Source organism: Myodes glareolus, chromosome 1 (genome assembly GCF_982192425.1).
Source record: "Myodes glareolus chromosome 1, mMyoGla1.1, whole genome shotgun sequence".
NCBI classification, from domain to species: Eukaryota; Metazoa; Chordata; class Mammalia; order Rodentia; family Cricetidae; genus Myodes; species Myodes glareolus.
In genome coordinates this window covers 77,444,649-77,466,047 of record NC_142026.1, presented here as the reverse complement: position 1 = coordinate 77,466,047, position 21,399 = coordinate 77,444,649, and the positions used below count along the sequence as shown (strand labels likewise).

General features: G+C 38.8%; 1 protein-coding gene across 4 annotated transcripts; it reads left to right on the top strand.

The window, feature by feature from the left end:
- The first annotated feature begins 6,860 nt into the window (after nt 1-6,860).
- On the top strand, nt 6,861-20,400 carry LOC125411836 (uncharacterized). 4 transcript variants are annotated; one of them, XM_048452241.3, is made up of 7 exons: nt 6,861-7,112; nt 9,077-9,195; nt 9,617-9,711; nt 9,833-9,957; nt 12,851-12,942; nt 14,789-14,915; nt 18,925-20,400. In XM_048452241.3, the coding sequence occupies exons 5-7, from the start codon at nt 12,913-12,915 to the stop codon at nt 20,085-20,087; spliced, it is 1,320 nt and encodes a 439-aa protein (XP_048308198.3). In that variant the 5' UTR covers nt 6,861-7,112; nt 9,077-9,195; nt 9,617-9,711; nt 9,833-9,957; nt 12,851-12,912; the 3' UTR covers nt 20,088-20,400. The 4 variants fall into 4 exon arrangements, with proteins under 4 accessions (XP_048308198.3, XP_085547336.2, XP_087766549.1 ...); XM_085691210.2 differs by lacking the exon at nt 12,851-12,942; XM_087910423.1 differs by lacking the exons at nt 9,077-9,195; nt 14,789-14,915; nt 18,925-20,400 and having other exon boundaries at nt 12,851-12,883.
- The last annotated feature ends 999 nt before the right edge of the window (nt 20,401-21,399 follow it).

Sequence of the window (21,399 nt, the reverse complement as noted above, 5' to 3'; positions counted from 1 at the left end):
TGCAATGTGAAAAATCTTTTATTCAGGACACACATCTTAGAAGACATCAAAGAGTTCACACTGGAGACAGACCTTACAGTTGTAATGAATGTGATAAATCTTTTTCTAAGTGCTCTACTCTTAGAGAACATCAGAAAATTCATGCTGGAAAGAAAACTTACAAATGCAAAGCCTGTGACCTATTCTTTACCCAGTATTCAAATCTGAGAAAACATCAGAAAGTCCATACTGAAGTGAGACATAACTTCTGTAAGGAATGTGGCAAATCTTTTACTAGAAGACTTTTACTTAAAGTACATCAGAAAATTCATACTGGAGAGAAACCGTACAAATGCAAAGACTGTGACAAATCCTTCATCCAGCATTCATATCTTAGAAAACATTGCAGAGTTCATACTGGAGAGGGACCACATGTGTAAGAAATGTGGTGAATCTTTTACTAAGTGCTCAACTCTTCAAGCACATCAGAAAATTTATACTAGAAAGTAAAATGCCTTTGCAAACAATGTGACATTTATCTGGTATTTTGTGCTTACAAATCATAACAGTGTACAAAATAGAAACTTGTGAAAGCCTTTATGGAAGTTTCAAATCTTAGAAAAGTACCACAGAATTTATATTAAAATAAAATTCTCCAGACATAACTGTATGAAAAGCTTTTGAAGAAAAGTCTCAATGTATTTTGACTGCATATATGTCTATATATTATATTGTGCTTCCTGTTTTTTAAATTCAAAAGAAGGTATCAGACCCCCTGCTGCTGTGGTTAGAAGCAGTTGTGAGCCACTGTATGTGTGCTGGGAATTGAACCTTGATTTTCTAGAAGACAAGCTAGTGCTCTCAACAACTAAGCCATTTCTCCAGCCCCAAAGGGAAGCTATAATAAAAACATTTATCTTATTCACCCCCTAAAATTTCCTAATAATTCCAATCACAGTGGTACTCACCTTTAATCTCAGCACTTCAGACACAGAGGCAGGGGGATTTGTGTGAGTTTGAGACAAGTCTGATCTCCATATTAGATCAAGACTATATAAACCTTGTCTTAAAAAAATCATAATAAGGACAAAATGTAGTATCAAAAATTGTAACAAAGCCTTTAAACTTATCCTCTAATTTTGCTTTACATCCAAAATACATGCTTCTGACAAACCATGTAAAAGAATACTATATATAATCCTCCATGTCCTGCTGGTCATTTGAAGCTCCTACCACCAAATACATTCAAATTTGACAAACCCTTTTCTGAGTACTGAGATAGTAAACATAAAAGAAAATTCATGAAAGAAAACACACACAGTAAATTTTAATCATTTATTCACTCTCAGAAATCTCCATACTATATTCAAACCATGAGAAGGTGAGAAACTGTAAAGGGTAAGGCTATGAGTGTAAGAAAATGTATATGTTCACATCCACTTTAGAAATCACTAAAATCAGTGTTGACAGAGGTTTCTGTCCTGCCCGGTCCCACAGCCTTTCAGTCCCAAAGAAACACACAGAGGTTTACATTAATCATGAACTAGTTGGCCTATTAGCTCAGGCTTCTTGTTAACTCTTACATCCTACATTAACCCATTATTCTTGTCTGTGTTAGCCACGTGGCTTGGTACATTTAATCAGTGAAGCATTTTCATCTTGCTTCCTCTGCGTTTGGATTATGATTGCAGGCAGAGTTTTTCCTCTTCCCAGAATTCTCCTGTTCTTGCTGCCCTGCCTCTACTTACTACCTGGTCACTCTGCCTATACTTCCTGCATGGCTACTGGTTGATAAACATTTTATTAAAACAATACAAGTGACAGGGCACAAAACCACTGTCCCATAGGAGAAATGGCTTAGTGGTTAAGAGCACTGATTACTCTTCCATAGGACCCTGATTTGATTCTCAGAAACTAAATGGCAGCTTTCAACTATCTCTAACTCTAGTACTAGGGAATGTGATACCTTCTGAATCCTACAGATATTACATAGACATAACACAGACAAACAGATGGTCAAAACACGCATACATATAAAATAAAATTTTGTAATTAAAAAATCTCCAGGATTGCAAGGCATGGTAACATGTGCCTTTAATCTCTGCACTCTGGAGGTACAGGCATGATGATCTTGGGGAGATCAAGGCCAGGTTGGTCTATAGAACAAATACCAAGACACCCAGTGTTACACAAAGACACCCTGTCTCAAAAATAGTAATTGCCAAAGGCATACAGAAATTCGTTTTGACTACTGAAGGAAAATGGGAACGTATTTACTCTGTCTTAGTTAGGGTTTCTATTGCTGTAAAGAGACACCATGATCACCACAACTCTTACAATGAAAAAACATTTAACTGGGTAGCTTACAGTTTCAGAGATTTAGTCAATTATCACCATGGCAAGACTTGGCACCATGCAAGCACACATGGTATTGGGGAATAAACAGAGAGTAGGGGAGTTACATCTTGACTTGTAGGCAATAGGAAGTGGTCTGAGTGTCACACTGAGCTAAGCCTGAGCAAAACAGACCTCAAATCCTACCCCCACATTGACACCCTTTCTCCAACAAGGCCACAATTTCTAGTAGTGCCACTTCCTTTGGGGGCCATTTTCTTTCAAACCACCACATACTCCAAACACTAAAATAATATGCCTGCCCTTCACTGCCAGTAGACTTTCATTGAGGGAAAGGACACCTGGGACCAACCCTCCCTAATCCATAATGAAATGATAACTGTGCAATCTAGCATTGTTGCTTGTTCCAAGAACTTTTTGAACATCAATTTCAACTTGGAATTATCCACTACCAACTGTAAAAGGATACTCTTTCACTAAGGTTGAGAGTATTACAAATTGATATGTATACTCATGAATATTTGGTTTGGCCACATAACAAACATAAACATTAAAACATCAATAGGTTCTGATCTTGGACCTGTATTACCACACCATGGTTTTTGACCATGTTTACAGTATCAGACAAGAATTTCCTTCTATGGAGCTTGTGTCAAACATATCAAGAGACAGTATCATTATGCCCATTAGCATTTGTACCAGTATTGCACCATTACACACATCTTGACTAGTAGGTTAGTATTGCTGATGAATGGTCCACGAGTAAGACCATTGACACCTTTTGTCTGTCAGTAGCCCACACAGGACCTTTCAGTACTACAATAGCTAGCCAGCAGGGAAAGTTCCCTGGTAAGTTCAATACTCTTCTTTCTCTATCTTGCAACCAAAGAGTTTGCTGTCCAGCAACACCATGTACTTATCATGGCCAAGCAAGAGCACTGTTAATGGCTTGTTTTGTTTAGAATTCCTCTGAGGCTTCACCTGGCCAGTAATTATTCAGCAGATAACCAATCCATTTAATGATCCCAGTACCTAGGAGCAGCCTTATAGATCCCTGTGGAATGTATCTGATATATATGATATGCAATCCTGAAGGATCATGACACTAGATTGAGTGCCAATACAAAAATGGAGGTGAAATACTTCATTCTGCAGAAATTATCCCGAAACATAGAAATAGAAAACTTAATACTTCAGGAAGTCACGGAAACTGGAAAGATTCACTAGTGCCCTCCCCCTCAAACATATATAATCTCTAAGAACTGCTGACACTGACAGATAGCTGAACTGCACAGAAGGTGCTCAGACCATCCAACAGGCAGACAATAGTCAAGTTGCCTGGACCAGACAAGACAAACTGCCTGGAGGATGTACTTCGTGGTTTGAAAGACACTCCCAATCTCCCTTAAAATCCCGCCAGCTGTGCAGTGATCCCAAGATTTCCAGCTTCATTAGCCATCACCCCCACAGTATGATGCACCTTTCATTGAGTCGTTTAAGCATCTATAAGTAACTCCTCACCCCCACAATTGTAGGTCACCCCAATAAGACTCACTGGTTCACTAGATTTAAGGTTGACTCAGTGGTTAAGAGCACCATCCACTCTTTCAGAAGACTCAATTTGAATTCCCAGCACCCTCACATGGGCACTCAATATGTAACCTCAATTCCTAGGCATTCAGTGCCCACTTCTGGGTCTGCTAGCACTAGGAACACACATGGTGCACAGACAAAACATCCCTTAAAAAAAACCCAACATTGTTATTGGTTCACCAAGTTAGACTTTGTTGCAGAGAAGCTAGGTAACAAGGAAGACCCTAAGAGGAACACATGGATCGCACAGGGAAGGGAAATTAGATAAGATTTCCTGAGCAAACTGGAGATGGGGCATCAGCACAGGGGAGGAGATGGGAGATGAGAACATGAAATTACAGGATTGTCAAGTGGGGAGAGCAACTGTGTGGGAGAGAAATGAAAGAGAGATCTTAATAGAGCCACTATGCAGTCAGGGAAAAACTGGTGCTAGGGAAATTCCCCCAAATCCATAACAATGGCCCCATCTAAGACTCCTAGCAATAGTGAAAAGGGAGCCCAAACTGACCTTCCCCTGTATTCAGATTGGTGAATACCCCAACCATCATCATAGAGTGTTCATCCAGCAACTGATGGAACCACATGCAGAGATCCATAACCAAGCACCAGGCCAAGCTCCAGGAATCCAGTCGAATAGAGGGACAAGGGAATATATGAGCAAGGGAGGTCAAGATCATGATGGAGAAATATATGGAGACAGCTGAACCAAGCTTGTGGAAACTTAGGAACTCTAAACTGACAGCTGTGGTGCCTCCATGGGACTGAATTAGGCTCTCCATACATGGGGGACAGTGATGAAGCATAGGTTGTCTGTGAGGAACCTGGCAGACCAGAATCTATGTCTGGTGTATGAGCTGTCCTTTTGTTGCCCACTCCCTATGGTGGGGTGCCATGCTCAGCCTTGATGCACTGGGTAGGAGAGGAGCCTTGTCTTAGTCTTTCTTCAACTTGTGCCAGACTTTGTTGACTTCCCACAAGAGTCCTGACCCACTGGGAGGAATGAAAGGAGGTTGAGCTGCAGGAGAGGCGAGAGGAGTCATAGGAAGGATGAGGAGGACTGTGAGTGAAATAAATTTTAGGGGCTGGAGAGATGGCTCAGAAGTTAAGAGCACTGTTCTTCCAGGGGTCCTGAGTTCAATTCCCAGCAACCACATGGTGACTCACACCAACTGTAATGAGATCTGGTGCCCTCTTCTGGCATGGAGGTGTACAGGCAGGAGGAACACTGTATACAGAAAAAATAAATAAATCTTAAAGAAAATAAAGAAGTTAAATTTCATTTTAAAAAAAGAAATAAATTTTAAAAAGACAACCCTATGACAAGATTGACAGGATTCTATGAAAACTTCAAAGAAGAACTAACAGCAAAGCTACTTAAAATGCTTCTTGAAACAAAAAATTAAGATTTCCCAGTGCTTAGTATTCCCCGATGTTAAACCAGATAATGATACAACCAAAAAGAAATTACAGACCGATATGGACATTTTAAAAAATTATCATTATGATGACAGAAGTTACAAAATAATCGCACATTAGTTCAGACTTACATATAATAAAGGGTTATTTATTTAGGGGAGACTCACAGATCACTGTCCTAGATCACAGTCCTCTCCCCCCATAAGGCACCAGAACCAAATCAAGCGGCCGGAAGTGAGAACTGAAAGCAGCAAGAGAGCAAGCTTTACAGTTGCATTTATAGAATAAGAGGCCACGCCCAAGTGGGCCAGTATCTTAAAGGCTATTGGCCAAAGGAGTTCCTACAGCATCATTCGCTATTTCACAAACACATATACAGTGTGTGTCTCTATGTCGTGTGTGCCAAAAAATACTTTCATTTCCTACTTCTCAATTACCCTGGTCCAAAATTCCACTAAATCTCCCTATGGTGTTCATGTTCACTCATTTTGCTTTGGAACCTGCTGAGATTGACCAGAGCCATCTGTTAAGAATGTGGGTTTGGAGCTATGTGCTGGAGCCTACTGGGCTCAGCAGAGAACTACAGCTCAAGGCAATTGTTATTTTCCTACCATCCATCCACATCCAACATTTGAGAGGTAAAAGGTGGACCCTGTGAGACTTTCCCTTTGCTAGACTGATTATGGTCTAAATGTAAAGTCAATGCAGGTAAGTACAGTTCCTGTTGGTTACTGATTACAGCAGCTGTATGGAGTCTAGAGAATGGCATGTCTTAGCCCTCCCTCCTCTTTCCCTTCTTATTCCTTTTCCGGTCATCTTCTGCAATGTTCCCAGAGCCATGAATGGTGTAACTAAGGTTTTTAAAACCTTATAAACCACATACCTTATTTATTTCTTGCATCTACAACAGCCAAGAATCTAGACATTCACCACTGCATTTAAAGAAAAAAGATATGTTTTATCCAAAAGGACCTTAAGCATGTGTCACGGAAATGAAAGGATCAACATCTAGTTGCGAAAACAGTTCAGAACTCATCCCTGGGCTGTTTGCAGTGAACTATCCAAACTTCTTTAAAATCCACGTTTCTGAATGTCTTCCCCCAAAGCACTATTGTAGTATTTGAATTTTACTTGTCATGTCTGTTTGGTTGGGACTCTGGCTTCTGAATTTTTCCAGTTATCATTTGGTCTTAAGTATGTAGCCAAGGAGGCTTGTAGTCAGGTAGAGGTTAGCCTGCCTGTCTTTTAACTAAAATGCTCAGACTCTCTGTGGGGCAGGTGCAGCGTCCTCCTAGATCACTTCTGGTCTAGGCTGGCAGCAAGCATGTGAGGAGGCTGTGCAGAGCGGGTCCAGGGCAGCCTGACAGCAGGAGCTGGGTGGAAGGCAGCCTGTGACAGAGAGGGAGGGGCGGTTCGTTGGGGAGGAGATACTAACCCGGAAACAGAGCTTGGAACGATGTGGCACATTGGCTGGACGTAAAGGAAGAACGGAGAAGGGGAGGGGTTAGAGTAGTGACGTAAGCGGAAGCTGGGCAATCTTGTTGGTGAGGTGATTAAAATCGATTGAGGAGCCAAAGGCAGAAGTGCTGAATGCCCTTTTTTCTCTCGTTGCCCCTGAACCTGAATGGTGGAGAACCGCGTGGTGCAGACCTGGGTACGGGGTGTCGCGGGGACGCGAAAACTCCCCAGAGCCGCAATCGCCGGGTTGCCTGGGAAAGTCAGCAGCGCAGTGGCGGGAACCGCTGCCAGGCGGCCCTGGAACCTCCCAGGTCAGAGGAGCTGAGGGGCTGGGACCCAGGAGGGAAGGGACCAGGGATGCGAGCTGTTTCCCTGATGTTCATAAGGAAGCCGGCTCTGAAATTCTGCTTTGAATGTCTTTGCCTTCTTGTATTTTAGTCATATGAAATAAGCCTGGTTTTTTTCAATTGAACTTCTTATTGCCAAAATACTTTTATAAAACTAATATAGTAGAATATTTGAATTTATCTGTTGATATTTGCAAACACAGTTCTTTTTGCTATGATGGAAAGGAAAAGCTCTTCAAATTTACACTCATCCAGGCTAACTTTCGTATTATACCTAGGGAGTTGGGGGTTTATTATCCCAGGGAAGAGTTTAAATATTAGTCATGAAAGGAATGGCTGCAGATTTAATCAAATAAAAATTTATTTTTTGCTTTTTTTGGTTTTTGGTTTTTTGACACAGTGTTTCTCGTTGTAGCTTTGGAGAGTGCCCTGGAACTTGCTCTGTAGACCAGGCTGGCCTCGAACTCACAGAGATCCTCATGCTTCTGCCTCCTGAGTGCTGGGATTAAAGGTGTGCTGCACCAACCACCGCCTGACTATTTATTTATTTATTTGTTTGTTTGTTTGTTCATTTGAGAGTTTTACATGTATGGCTGTAAACATTAACATTTAAAAATAAATTTTTCACACTTTATTATTTTTCCATCTGAGACATACGCTCTCTGTGGTGTAAATACACCACTCAGAAAAGAATCTTCGTCAGATCTTGTGGCACAGGCCTTGAATTCCAGTGTTTCATTGGCACATTCAGAGGCAGGTGAATCTCCTTGTGTTGGAAACCAGCATAGTGATTTTCAGGACACCCACAACTACATGGTGAGAGACTCTGTCTCAAACAAAGAAAAAAACAACAATAAAAGATTAGAAGGAAAGAAAAGGATGGAAGAGAAAGAAAACGTGTCCTCTTGTGCTCATTTCTTAGTGTTGTACCTTGGAGTCTGGAAAGTACAGTATGCTGTTTGAGATGTCTGCTCACGGTCTTTCCAGTGAAAAGGCATTATGAGCTAGGTGGTGCTGGCACACGCCTTCAATCCTAGCACATGGAGGCAGAGACAGATGGGTCTCTGAGTTTGAAGCCAGCTTGATCTACAGTGACTTTCAGGACATCTAGGGTTAATGATTGACCATCCTGACTCCATCTTAAGGATAGAAGCCATTTGTTATAAGGTCAAAACAAGTTCAATTCAGTTTGTTTTATTTTGTTTTTTGTTTTGTTTTTTGAGTCAGGTTTTCTCAGTGTAGCTTTGGCTGTCCTGGAACTTGCTCCGTAGACCAGACTAGCCTCAAACTCGGAGATCCACCTGCTCCTGCCTCCTGAGTGCTGGGATTAAATACCACCTTTGGCTTTGTAGTTCGTTTCTGTTTGCTGCCAAATTCAAGTTGACCATACTTTAAGCTGTTTCTGGAATTTCATATGATCCCCACCCTGAGTTTGACGTATAGCTGCAAGATACCCTGATAAAATGTTCTATCAAATAATTATAAAATGTTTTGCTAAGTTCCTACTTAGCAAAAATTCCACCAACCTTTGGAAACCCTCTCACCCTATAGTTTTGGGTAATGTATAAGCCCCACTTTCTCCTGCGTTCAAAAGAAGAAAAGACTTTATACTATAGAATATTAGAAATCATATTTTAATAATTATGATAACTCATTTACATCTGAAAAATATCTACAATAGTCTTGACTCCTTGGTCTAAGAAAAGCACTCTGACCATGGACACATGACAACTATTAGCTCTTGGTTCTTACGTTTGCTTTGTTTGAGACCCAAAATACCTGTGATGCTTTGGCCCAGAACTCCCTGTAGACCAAACTGGGTTGGGAAACAGAGTTCCACCCACCTGTTTCTCCCAAATTCTAGAACTAAAAGTGTGCACTAACAGGAAGATTCAAACTGTTGTTTTTACTTTGTGCTCTATTGTCAGCCAGGGGTGTGACTGTGGACTTCTCCCAGGAGGAAGGACAATGCCACAATGCCTAGGCCCGGCCCTGACTTTGTGCAGGGACTGGATGTTGCAGAATTACAGCAGTCTGGTTTCTGTGGGTGAGAATAGTTTGCTTGCAGTCTCCTTTGCTCCTTAGAGTTCCTAGCAAAACTAATCTGCGTGTGTGTGACTTGTGTGTTTATAGAATCTCACACTTCACAGAGTAAAGTGAAATCCTCAGAGGAACAAAGAGAAATTTTCATAAAATGTTCTCTCTTGTTTTGAGTATTTTTTGGAGGTATAAGGCTGCCAGCATTTTTAGTCCATGATAACAGAACCTCCCTAGGGTATGATTCTCATTCCAGTCATTCACTTACATTACCGCCTCTGAGATTTGACTGAGCTGTGATTGGAAGTGGGATTCAAGTAACAATAACTAACAATGTTTTCTAAATATTTTCAGTATTCTGACACTGCATGACAATTGAAAAATTGTTTTATAATCCTCTATTTTGTTTCCTCTTCATGTACTGAGCACAGTACTGTGTTAGAAGTCCAGCTACTTTCTGAAGAATCTCTTTCTCATGTGCAGTGCTCCAAGATGGAGAGGGAGGAGTCAGTGGCTAAGGATGCAGGTATTTGGAGGAATTGGGGAAGGAGTAGAAAAAGATGAAGTGAATGTGGAAGTGGGATAGGAAATCAGTTTTGCTATGAGCACCTTGCTGCATGTATGACTCTATATCATGTGCATTCTAGAACTGTGTATATGGACTGATGGGAGCCACCCTCTGGAGCCTGGGCATGGAACCTGGATCTCTAAAGCAGTAACAGACGTTCATACCCATTGAACCATCTATCTAGCCCTATTAAGTTTTATTTATGTGAGTATCAATAGTAGAAAATGGTATAAGGCCCTTATAGAAATTTTTATGTAGATAATTTAAAATCTTGACTTTACATAAGCATTTACTATTTCTTTTTTTTATTTTTTTAAATTTATTTTTTTTTTTTTAAAGATTTACTTATTTATTATGTGTGCAACATTCTGCTTCCCTGTATGCTCACACACCAGAAGAGGGCGCCAGATCTCATTACAAATGGCTGTGAGCCTTCATGTGGTTGCTGGGAATTGAACTCAGGACCTCTGGAAGAGCAGTCAGTGCTCTTAACCTCTGAACCATCTCTCCAGCCCCCTGCATTTACTATTTCTTAGTAACTTTTTTTTCATTGTTTTTAAAATACAGCCTGCTTAGTCTGTATGTTTTCAGAGATGAACTTTTGGTATTGGATGCACTCTTCTCTGGGGAAGACTATTTCTCCAGCTCTCAGAATTCCTTTGTGTTTGACTAGAATTGAGGCCTAGTGAGCTTTTTCTTTCCATGTTAGCATGTCTATTGGTGTTGTCCTCGTTCAGCTCATGTTTAGTCAGCCATGTTTGTATGATTTCATGCCTGTAGGTTCTCCAACATTTCTAGGAGTCACAATCTCTCAGCGAATGTCTTATTCCTCTGGCTCTTAAAATGTTCCCTCTCCTCTTTCTCAGTGATCCCTGATCCTGAGGTGCAAAAATTGTGTTGCTTATGTGTCACTGGGAACTGAGCATCACAAGTCTGCATTTTGACTGGTTGTGGTTTCCTGTAATAATCTCCATGTCTTCAAAAAGAACATTCCATGGTTAGGGGTGGGGACAACATTTATCTATGTGAATAAGTAAAATTTTTAGAATTCAGTTAGCGATTATGCTAATTTAATGAAGTCGGTCTCCTCCACAATCCCTGACTTCACTAGCCCTGAGGAAACTGGCCAGTTTTCCAGTACCAGGCATGATTTCCCTCCTGTCGAGAGGGTCTTCAGTCCAATTAGAAGCTGTGGTCACCACCAAGGTTTGTGTGCCACTCTTGCTCCCTTAGCACTAGCATGCAATGTAGATCAGTGTGTGGTTCATAGGTGTCATAGCTGGGTAGGAATGTTCGGTGACTCCCTCCTTTGGAAGGCTGCATGTTGCCTTCTGGTACCATGAAAGCTGATCCGCATGGAGTAGGCTTTAAGGTCATAACTTTCTCAAGTCCTCTGGGGTCTGTAGGCAAAGTGCATGGCTTCACAATAGGAACTCACCTTCTATGTCTAGGAAGAAAGCATGGACAACAGCAGTAGCTGGTTAGGTAATCTCAAGGATAGCTGTGACCAACAACTTTAAAGCAGGTTTCTTATACTTGGAGCTGGTGGTTTTGTTAGACTATTTGTCGTTCTTGTGCTTTATCAGCACAGATGAGAATGTTTCATTTATACTCTAACTATAACTGGATACACAGACTTATATGTTATAGGCATTTTTGGTAGATGGTAATAGTAAGATTCCTTATGACGTTTTCAGACATACTTATACTTACTCTTATTTTACCCTCCTTTTCTGTTTATTTCTGTTCTTTCTCCATAATTAAATCCCTTTTCATTTTTCTATTTCCCCCTTCAGATCACGTGTTCCTAGTTATTCCCCTCTCTTTTACTCCCCCACACCCCACGGTGGTCTATTTTTGCTCTTTTGGTTACTGCAGTCACTCCAGATTGTGGATTGACGTCTAAAGATTTGGAGCTAGGAACTGTCTCTGAGAGAGAACAACCATTGTCTCTCTTTCTGTGTCTGGGTTATCAAACTCAGTATGATCTTTTCTAGGTCTATCCATTTACTTGCAAAGTTCATGAGTTCAATTTTCTTTACAGCTAATATTTTATGGTATATATGTTTTATATTTCCACCATTCATTCATTAGTTGAAGGACATTTAACTTGTTTGCCTTCTGTAGTGATTGTTAATAGACATCAATTACCATGGGTGAGCAATGAGTAGGATGTCAGGTCCTTTGAGCATGTGCCAAGGAGTGGTACAGCTGGCCCATTTGCTAGATTTAAATTGAGGTTTTGTATATTTAATTTTAAATTCTCTGTATTGATTTTCAGAGTGGCTAGAATTTTTGTTCATAGGCTTTTATCTCCTATGGTTTTGATTTTAATCTTGTTGCTTGTAAGCAGAAGTTCCCCTGTTCCTCACACTGTTAAATAATTACTCAGAGGCTTATATTAATTGTAAATGCTCAACCAATAGCTCAGGCTTACTACTAACCAGCTCTTACACTTTACCTCAATTCTAGGAAGTTCATATACTTCCTTGAAGCTCACGGCCTTTACCTGTATTCCATTTTGTGTATCTGACACTTTCTCCATCTGGCTGGCAACACTCTTAACTTTGTCCTTCTTTTTCTCAGCATCCTCAGTTTGATTTTTTCAACCTAGCCTTATCTTGTCTAGCTATTAGCCAGTCAGCTTCTTTGTTTAAAAAAAATTACAGCAACAAATCTTCACAGTGTACAAAAGGATTTTCCACAGCAATTGCCAGTTGAGTTATAAGGAGTATTGTTTCTTTACTATAAGAATTTGTGGTTTACTATCTTGCACATGGATGATTCCTTCCCATTTCTCCTCTACTTATCAGTTCTTCCTGTGAAATGTATTACTTCCCATATTCTCATGGATAATTCCTCTGATTTTCTCTGTATATTTTTCCTTTAGTTTATTATTAGAGATTATTTTTCTGATTGCAACAATATGGTTGATGATTATTTTCCCTCCAGGCTTAACTATATTTCTGTGTTCTCTTGTCTTTGGAATCATTTATTAGACACCTGGTAGTGTTCTGTTTGTTAGCTCTTTTCATGTGTTTTGACATTTTTCTTTAACAGCTTTCAGTATTAACTTTTGCATTTTCTTATATGAAAGGGCAGCAAGCCATCTATTCTTTGTTCCTGAAAGAAAAACTCAAAGAAGAGAAACAGAAAGAAATGGCTGATTCTCCAGTTAATCTGTCCCAGGTCAGTCATCATGTCCACTATTTTTTCTGGAAATTTTATATTTTGAGACATTGAAAGACTTTAATTTTCTGCTTCTGATTTTTTTAACTTTTTTATAAAAATTTTTTCAAACAAACACACAACAAAAAAACCCATACACTGAACTTAGCCAGACCCCAAAGCTATACAACGTAAGGTAATTCTATACAGTTAGAGTTGTCGTCTTTGGGAACAGAAACTCTAGAGCCTCATATGAGATTTTATATTTTCACAAAATTTATAATATATTTTGTTTTAATTATACAGTACCAAAACCCAAAGACAAAATTAGACCCGGAAAAGCACTTAGCTTTATATTTTTTTTCATAACTGGTGTTCATTACCTCAACTCCTGATAGTTAGCCTTTCTTGTTCTCTTTTCTCCATGCTCTGCTGTACCCACATGTACGTTGTCTCCCCAATACATATATTATTTGTTGATTTTTCTAATGAGGCAAAATGTGGTTTCTTTTTTCTGACTTCTATGACCTTACTATTACATTCTTTTTTTTTTGATTTTTTTTTTACTATTACATTCTTAATCCAAACATTATCCTGTAAATTTTTTTACGCTTTTCTCTTCAGCTGTATAGTATTCCATTATATATATGTGTGTGTGTGTGTGTGTGTGTGTGTGTGTGTGTGTATACATATATATATACATATATATGTATATATATATATATAAATGTACTGTTTTCATTATCCATTGATCTGTTGGAAGACAATTAGGTTGATTTCAATTCTTTGTTTTCATGAATAAGCAGCAATAAATGTGGGTATAAATATCTCAGTAATGGGATGTGGAATTCCCTGGATATATGCCCAGGAGTAAAAGAGCTGTTCAAACATTAGATCTTTCTTTAATTTTTTTCATTAATCTCTAAATTGTTATCCACGATTTCTGTATTAACTTGCACCACACACACACACACACACACACACACACACAGCACAATGACAGTCTATTAGGGTTCCTTTCTTTCCTCATTCTCTCTAACATTTATTGTCGGATTGGTTGATGACAGCCATTCTGGCCAGAGTGAGGCAGTATTCCAAAGTAGTTTTAGTTTGCATTTCCGTGACAGCATCTTAGGGATCCTGAACACTTTGCAACATTTATTGGCCATGTGTGTTTCTTTTTTCACAAAATGCTTATTCAGATCATATGGCCATATATTGATTGGCAGTTTTATATCCTTGGAATTTAATTTCTGTAATTCTTGGTAAATTCTAGCAATGAACTTATATCCAAAGTGTCACTGGTACAGATTTTCTCCCACTCTGTGGGTGTCTGTGTGCTCTACTGAGTGTTTCCTTTGATTATCAGAATGATTTTATTTTTATGTAGTCCCATCTGTTGATACTTGGTTAGTTCCAGTTCTGTTTGTGTTTTTTACTATTCAGAAAGTTCTTGCTTATCCCATATCCTGAGGATGTTTCCTGTGTTCCTTAGATTTCTGTGCTTCTCATATTAAATACGGGTTTTGAATCATTGTAGCATGATCAACATGAAAAGCATTTAAAATCACATTTCCTCGTCACAGATTTTCCTTCTGAGACATGCACACTGTGATTTGTGGAATATAAACATGGCATCCATAACAAGTAGTTAACCTTGTCCACACCTTCTTTCATGTATATTGCGTGTGAGACTACAGTGTCATCCTATTGTCTGAGAGTTGGAATATTCCTTATAGAATGTGATTATTTAGAAGTCATCTTTTTGAGTAATTGTCTTCACTCATCTACATTTCTTCACATCTCCTTATATCAAGGAAACACTCTGTTCAGTATCACATGATCAAACTATACTTTTTTCTTTCAGGGTCTGTTTACATTCTGGGATATAGCTGTGGACTTCACTCAAGAAGAGTGGGAGTGTCTGAACTCTGCTCAGAGGACTTTGTACATTGATGTGATGTTGGAGAATTACAGCAACCTGGTCTCTCTGGGTGAGAAATTTGACTTGTAGATTTCCTAATTCATCCTTTGTATGTAACAACTTTATAGGTTATGGACTCTCTGTTAAAGCTGTCATGGAAATTGATAGGGGACTATGGAAACTTTGGTAGTAGATGAAAACTTTTTCATGATACTTCATTTTTTCCTTTCATTTTAGAGGTTTCTGTTTTCCACTTAGAGGTATCATACACCCCTCATTTTTTTCCCATGATACATTCAGAAACTTAGTAGAATATAATATTTGTATGCATATCTTCTTTTTCATTTATTTCCTTTTATTGAAATAGATTCTTTTCTCATCCAGTATATCCTGATTATATTTTCCCCTCCCTCTAATTCTCCCATATCCCTTCCTCTCAATATCCCCTCCATTTCTTTCTCTCTTTAGAAAAGAGTAGTTTTTAAAGAGATAACAACCAAGCATGGCAAAATAAAATATAAGATGAAACAAAAACCATCATTTGAAGTTCGACAAGGTATCCCAGCAGAAGAAGGAGAGTCCTTAGAACAGACAGAAACATCAGAAACCCATTCTTTCTCACACTCCGGAGTCCCATGATAAGACTAAGCTTAAGCTATAATACATATGCAGAGGGCCTGGTGCAGATCCATTTAGGCCTTGTGCCTTCTGCTACTGTCTCTGTGAGTTCACTTCACTTAGCTAGTTAGTTCAGAGGGCCTTGTTCTTTTCTTGTCCTCTATCCCTTTGGGCTCTTAGATTCCTTTCACCTCCTCTTGTGCCTGGTTCTCTGAGCTGTGAGGAGAAGGGATTTGATGGAGACTTCCCATGTCGACTCTCTCTCCACATGTTGTCTGCCTGTGTATCTCTGCTGTTTTTGATAATGTTTTTTCTTTTCTTTTAATTCTTTTTTTTGCTTTGCTTTGTTTTTGTTTTTTTCAAGACAGGTACTTTTTTTTCTTTTTACAGCAGTAGTTTTTGGTTTTACCCTTGTTCTTTGGTCTGTCTAGGTCTTTGGTCCTTGGTTACCCAAGCAGTGTTGTCTGTAGGTTCCATCAGATTAGGCCATAAGTAAGACCAGACGTTAGTTGGATATTCCTTCAATTTCTGTTCCACCACTACCCTAACATATTTTCTAGATGGGACAGATTGTAGATAACAGGATTTTGGCCTTTTTCCATCTATAACTTAAGCTTAATGTCCATCATTGCATTTGACATCATTTTAATTTTGAAAAAAACTCAAAGTATGCAAACTGAAAAGTCTCCCGTAATATGTTTAGAAAATGTACAGGAAATAGCAATTGAAAATTCATTCCTATATTCCTCTACTTTGTGTTCTCTTCATGTACTGGACCCAGTACTTGGTTACATGTCTTTATTCTTTCTAAAAACTCTGGGCTACTTCACAGAATATGTGGACTATATGCAAGGTAAGCCTGGTCACCTATTCAGAGCAAATGAGATAGCCCTGGAATGTGGGGAGGAGAGAGTAGCCACAACAGAGTGGGCTAGTGAATGAGTAGAACAACAGTGATGGCTTCCAGTGAAAGAGAAATCAAGAGCTGAAAATGGTTTTGCTATACTTAATTCCACTTAAAAGGATTCCTGATCATTTGACTGAGTGTATTGTCCTGATTCAGGATGCATGCTGCCTGTTGTAACTGTTAGAAGATGTTGTGTTTTATTGCACCTGAATTTTGCTGACTTAATACTAGCACAAAATGCAATTTTATTTTATTACGCTGACATCGAATTAAAATAATTTTCCTAACTTTACGTCTAAAATGAGTCCATGGAATAGGATTACTCTGTAATTCCCTTCCTTGCTGTCTTTATATTGCATCCTTTATTTTCTTTCCACTGGAGAATACACAGACACTCTTCTGGGAAATAATCTCAAGAGTTGGTGTCCAGAGAGACTTGAAAATAGCCTTAACAGTAGCCTGAGAGTCCAGCTCCCAAGGCTACCTCCAGGGTTTGAGTCAGAAGGCCACAATGGAGTGGAAGGGACTTAGGATATTTATAATCTGAGGGGTAACAGAATGAACCCATACGGATGTTGTTTGAGTCATGTTCTTTACTCTTCTGTCCCCAGTTTGAAATCTCTGCAGTTTTTATACACATACAATGGCATTCTTTTCCAAGGCTGCAGCATTCTGTTAATAGGCTGTGTTCTTAGGGTCACAAAGCATTCTTTGCAGACAGAAAAGTTATACAAAGCAATAACTTGTCACCATTTTAATGACTGGCTGTGGCCCTGGCTGTAAAAAAATCTAGCTATCTCTTAAAGGGCAGAAAACTAAACCAAATAGAAATTTTAGGAGGAAACAAGGAATTTGTACACTCAAAGTTTGACTAAATTTGTAAGCTAAAAGTTTGTGATCAGTAAAACATACAAAAGCAAAACACCGTTATCTCCTGGCACAGAGAATGCAGTTGTGCTTCAGAAACTGTGTCAGTGAGTAACCATGGCAACTTGCATAAAGCAAGGAGGAAATGTACAATGATGATTCAGATCAGCATATCCACCAAATGTTAACTGGCAATAAAAATCCTTTCAGTTCTAAAACATACTTCTTCTACTCTGTTTGCTTAGAGCAAAGAAGGGACCTGTTTCTATTTCATACAAAATCTGGGACTTGACATCTCCCAGCCACTCCAGCCACCTGCATGTATTTCACACACTAATCAGTAACCGTGCACGAAGGCTATCTGTCTCTGAAGATGGTTAATCAGTGTACAACATCTTCTTGTAAATGATCCAGATCTCAGAACTAAAACATAATCAGTCTTCTAAGTTAAAATCTTGTATCAATAAACTGAGGTGAAAGTGTATACAAGGTGTTAATAGCCTTCAGGGTCAAAGCAGGGGAGTGCTACATTTTCTGTCATAGGAGGCAGAGTGAGTTCAGTACACTTCTTGTTCTTTTTAATATATGAAAGGCTTTGAGTTAACAAATCCAGGCTTGCGACAGTTCTGTCCTTGACTTTTATCTGTGAAAGTTGCATTTTCTTACAGGACACCTTGTCTGACCAAATTGTTCTGTCATTAAGATAATTATAAAGAACAGGCTTTTCAGTTTTTTAATCACAGTGTAGAGCAAAAACTTGGCTATGACTTATTTTATTTACCAGAAATACATTATGTGAGGAGAAATCATCCTTCTATCAGTACATAGAAATATTGGGCTCAACATATGAGAAATACACTGCTAAGCTTGTGGGATAAGTCCCCAAGCTGGAATTAAAGGGGGACCATGTTGTCACACAGAGAATTGCAGGTAGAGGCAGCCAGTTATTCAAAAGGCATTATTCCTCACAGGCCCTACCTTGTGAGTTTTATCCTCCAGCAAGTGTGTGTGTGTGTGTGTGTGGTAGGTTGGCCTCCTAATTATCAGTTGTGATATACTGTGTATTCTTTTGTACTCCATCCTAACCCTATGAGGAAATTTAAGAAACACTGCAGTGTTTGGAGCTCAGACAGTGGAAGATAGAAATTAGCAATAGCTGCCCATGACAGCCCTGCCTTAAACAATCTAGATCCTATAGTGTCTGGCAGAATAATTGCTTTGCATCTACAAATTTGGAGAATGTAAAGCATTTTTTAAGAAAAAAAAAGAAAATAAAACCTTTGATGCTTTTGAGTAAACCTTTAATCTTAAAATGAATTCTGACAGTACTCTTCATTGCTGTTCACTAGGAAGTATAAATACTGTGAATCTGGGATTAGATTAAGTTCTTTTTCACCAATATCTGAGGAAATAAATATTTAAAAAGAGATGTATTCTAATTATAATCAGTCACTGAGCTTCATTCCAACGACTAATTACTGATTCCTCTAGTATATGTTTCATCTTCTATGAAGGTCACTCTGTTTGTGAGAATCCATATAGTTATAGTGAAAGAATAAACTTAACTTATGGGAGCTCTATTCTAAATAGTTGCTGGTTGACTCATGAGAGAACTTAGAGAGTCTGTCATTTATCACATATTTATTATTGGAACAAGCCAATTAACCTGAATTTTACCCATTTTCAGAAAACTATTGCAAATGTGATCCAGTCTGTCAACATGTGAATAATGAAAAGGAGTCTCATCAGTGTAATGAGCTTGGCAACGTGCTTTATGACCCCTCCACATGTGCACTCTATAAAACACACAGAACTAGAGAAAACTCTAATAGCTACAGATGCAGTGATCACAGGGATGCCTCTGTTGACTCATCAAACCCTGATAGACATGAAAGCATGCACACTGGAAAAGAACCTTTCAAACCTAAAGACTGCAAGAAATCTTTAAATTTGGGTTCTATCATTATTCAAGATCACAGTCTCTACACTGCAAAGAAAGAACACAGACAGGGTGAATATGATGACTCTTTCTCTTCTGCATACAGTGTTTTGCAACAAACAATCTACATTGGAGGGACACCACACCAATGTTGGAAACGCGGGAAATGTGTCAGTACCACCTCAAGCCTCATCATACATCCGAGAATTTATACGGGAAAGAAACCCTACAAGTGCAACATTTGTGACAAATCCTATAAGCAGAGTGCAAGTCTTAAAACACATCAAAGACTTCATACTGGGGAGAAACCTTACAAATGCAAAGATTGTGGAAAGTCATTTCGCCTGTTGGTAGTACTTAAAAACCATCAGAATATGCATACTGGAGAGAAGCCTTACACATGTAAGGAATGTGACAAATCCTTTCCTGTGAAGTCAACTCTTACAAAGCATCAGAGAATTCATACTGGAAAGAAACCCTACAAGTGCAATGTTTGTGACAAATCTTTTAGTCAGTGTTCACATCTTAAAATACATCAAAGACTCCATACTGGGGAAAAACCTTACAAATGCAAAAATTGTGAAAAGGCGTTTCATGACTTATCAGCACTTAAAAGCCATCAGAAAATGTATACTGGAGAGAAGCCTCACAAATGTAAGGAATGTGACAAATCCTTTGCTCTAAAGTCAACTCTTACAAAGCATCAGAGAATTCATACTGGAGAGAAACCCTACAAATGCAACATTTGTGACAAATCTTTTACTCAGTGCTCAAGTCTGAAAACACATCAAAGACTCCATACTGGAGAGAAACCTTACAAATGCAGAGAATGTGGAAAGTCCTTTCCTCAGTCCTCAGCACTTAAAAGCCATCAAAAAATGCATACAAACAAAAGGCATGCTGGAGAGTAACTTTACCAATTCAATGAGTGTCCTGTAACTACTATTCATTATTAGAAAGGCAGTAGAAAATTCATTTTCTAGATAAATTATACAAAGACAAAAAATGTTGTAAGTCCTTTCTCAAATTATCACATCTTAAAATGCATTACAGAATCCACACAGGTGAGAAACCATAGAATGGTGACTATGTGACAAATGCTTCACTATGACCTCTACTCTTAGAACACATCAGAAAATTCATACTGGAGAGAAATCTTACAAATATAAAGAATGTGACAAATTTTTTTCTAAGTGTTCAGGTCTTCAAACACATTAGAAAATTAATACTGGACAGAAACTTTACAAATGGCAAGGACTGACAAATTTTTCATCCAGTATTCAAATCTTAGAATATATTATAGAGTTCATAATGGAGATAGAATTGCATATGTAAAGAATGTGAATTTTGTACTAAATGCTCAACTCTTCGAGCACATCAGAAAAATACTGGAGAGAAAAATGCCATTGTGAATAATGTGATGTAGCACTTATCCGGTACTCTCTGCTTATAAATCACAACAGTATACACAATAGAAGCATAAAGATAGGAAATTTTTGAAAGCTTTGAGGTTTATATATTAGAAAAATATCAAAAGTCAAAAAACACCAACGATAGCCTATGCTGGAGAGGATGTGGGGTGAGGGGAACACTCATCCATTGTTGGTGGGAATGCAAACTCGTGCAGCCACTGTGGAAATCAGTGTGGCGGTTTCTCAGGAAACTGGGAGTCAACCTCCCTCAGGACCCAGCAATACCACTCTTGGGAATATACCCTAAAGATTCCCTAACATACTACAAAAGCATTTGTTCAACTATGTTCATAGCTGCACTATTTGTAATAGCCAGATCATGAAAAATATCAAAGAGTTTATATTACAATAAAATTCTGCAAATCAAACTGAAAGGCTTTTTAAAAAATGTATATAGGAATTTTGACTGCATGTATGTTTGTGTACTACATGTATGCATTCTGCCTGTAGAGGCCAAAATAGTATCAGATCCACAAATCTGGAGGTATAGGCAGTTGTAAGCTGCTACCTGTTTGTGTGCTGGAAATAGAACCCTGATTCTCTGAAAGAGGAGCCAGAGCTCTCAGCCATTAAGCCATTTCTCAAGCCCCTGAGAAAAGCTATAATAAAACATCTTGTTCAGCCTCTACAAATTCATAATGTTTCCTATCATGTTGTGCTCACCTTCAATCCCAATACTTCAGACACCGAGGCAGGGGTATTTGTGCGAGTTCAAGACCAGCCTGGTCTTCATAGTAGATCAGAACAGGCA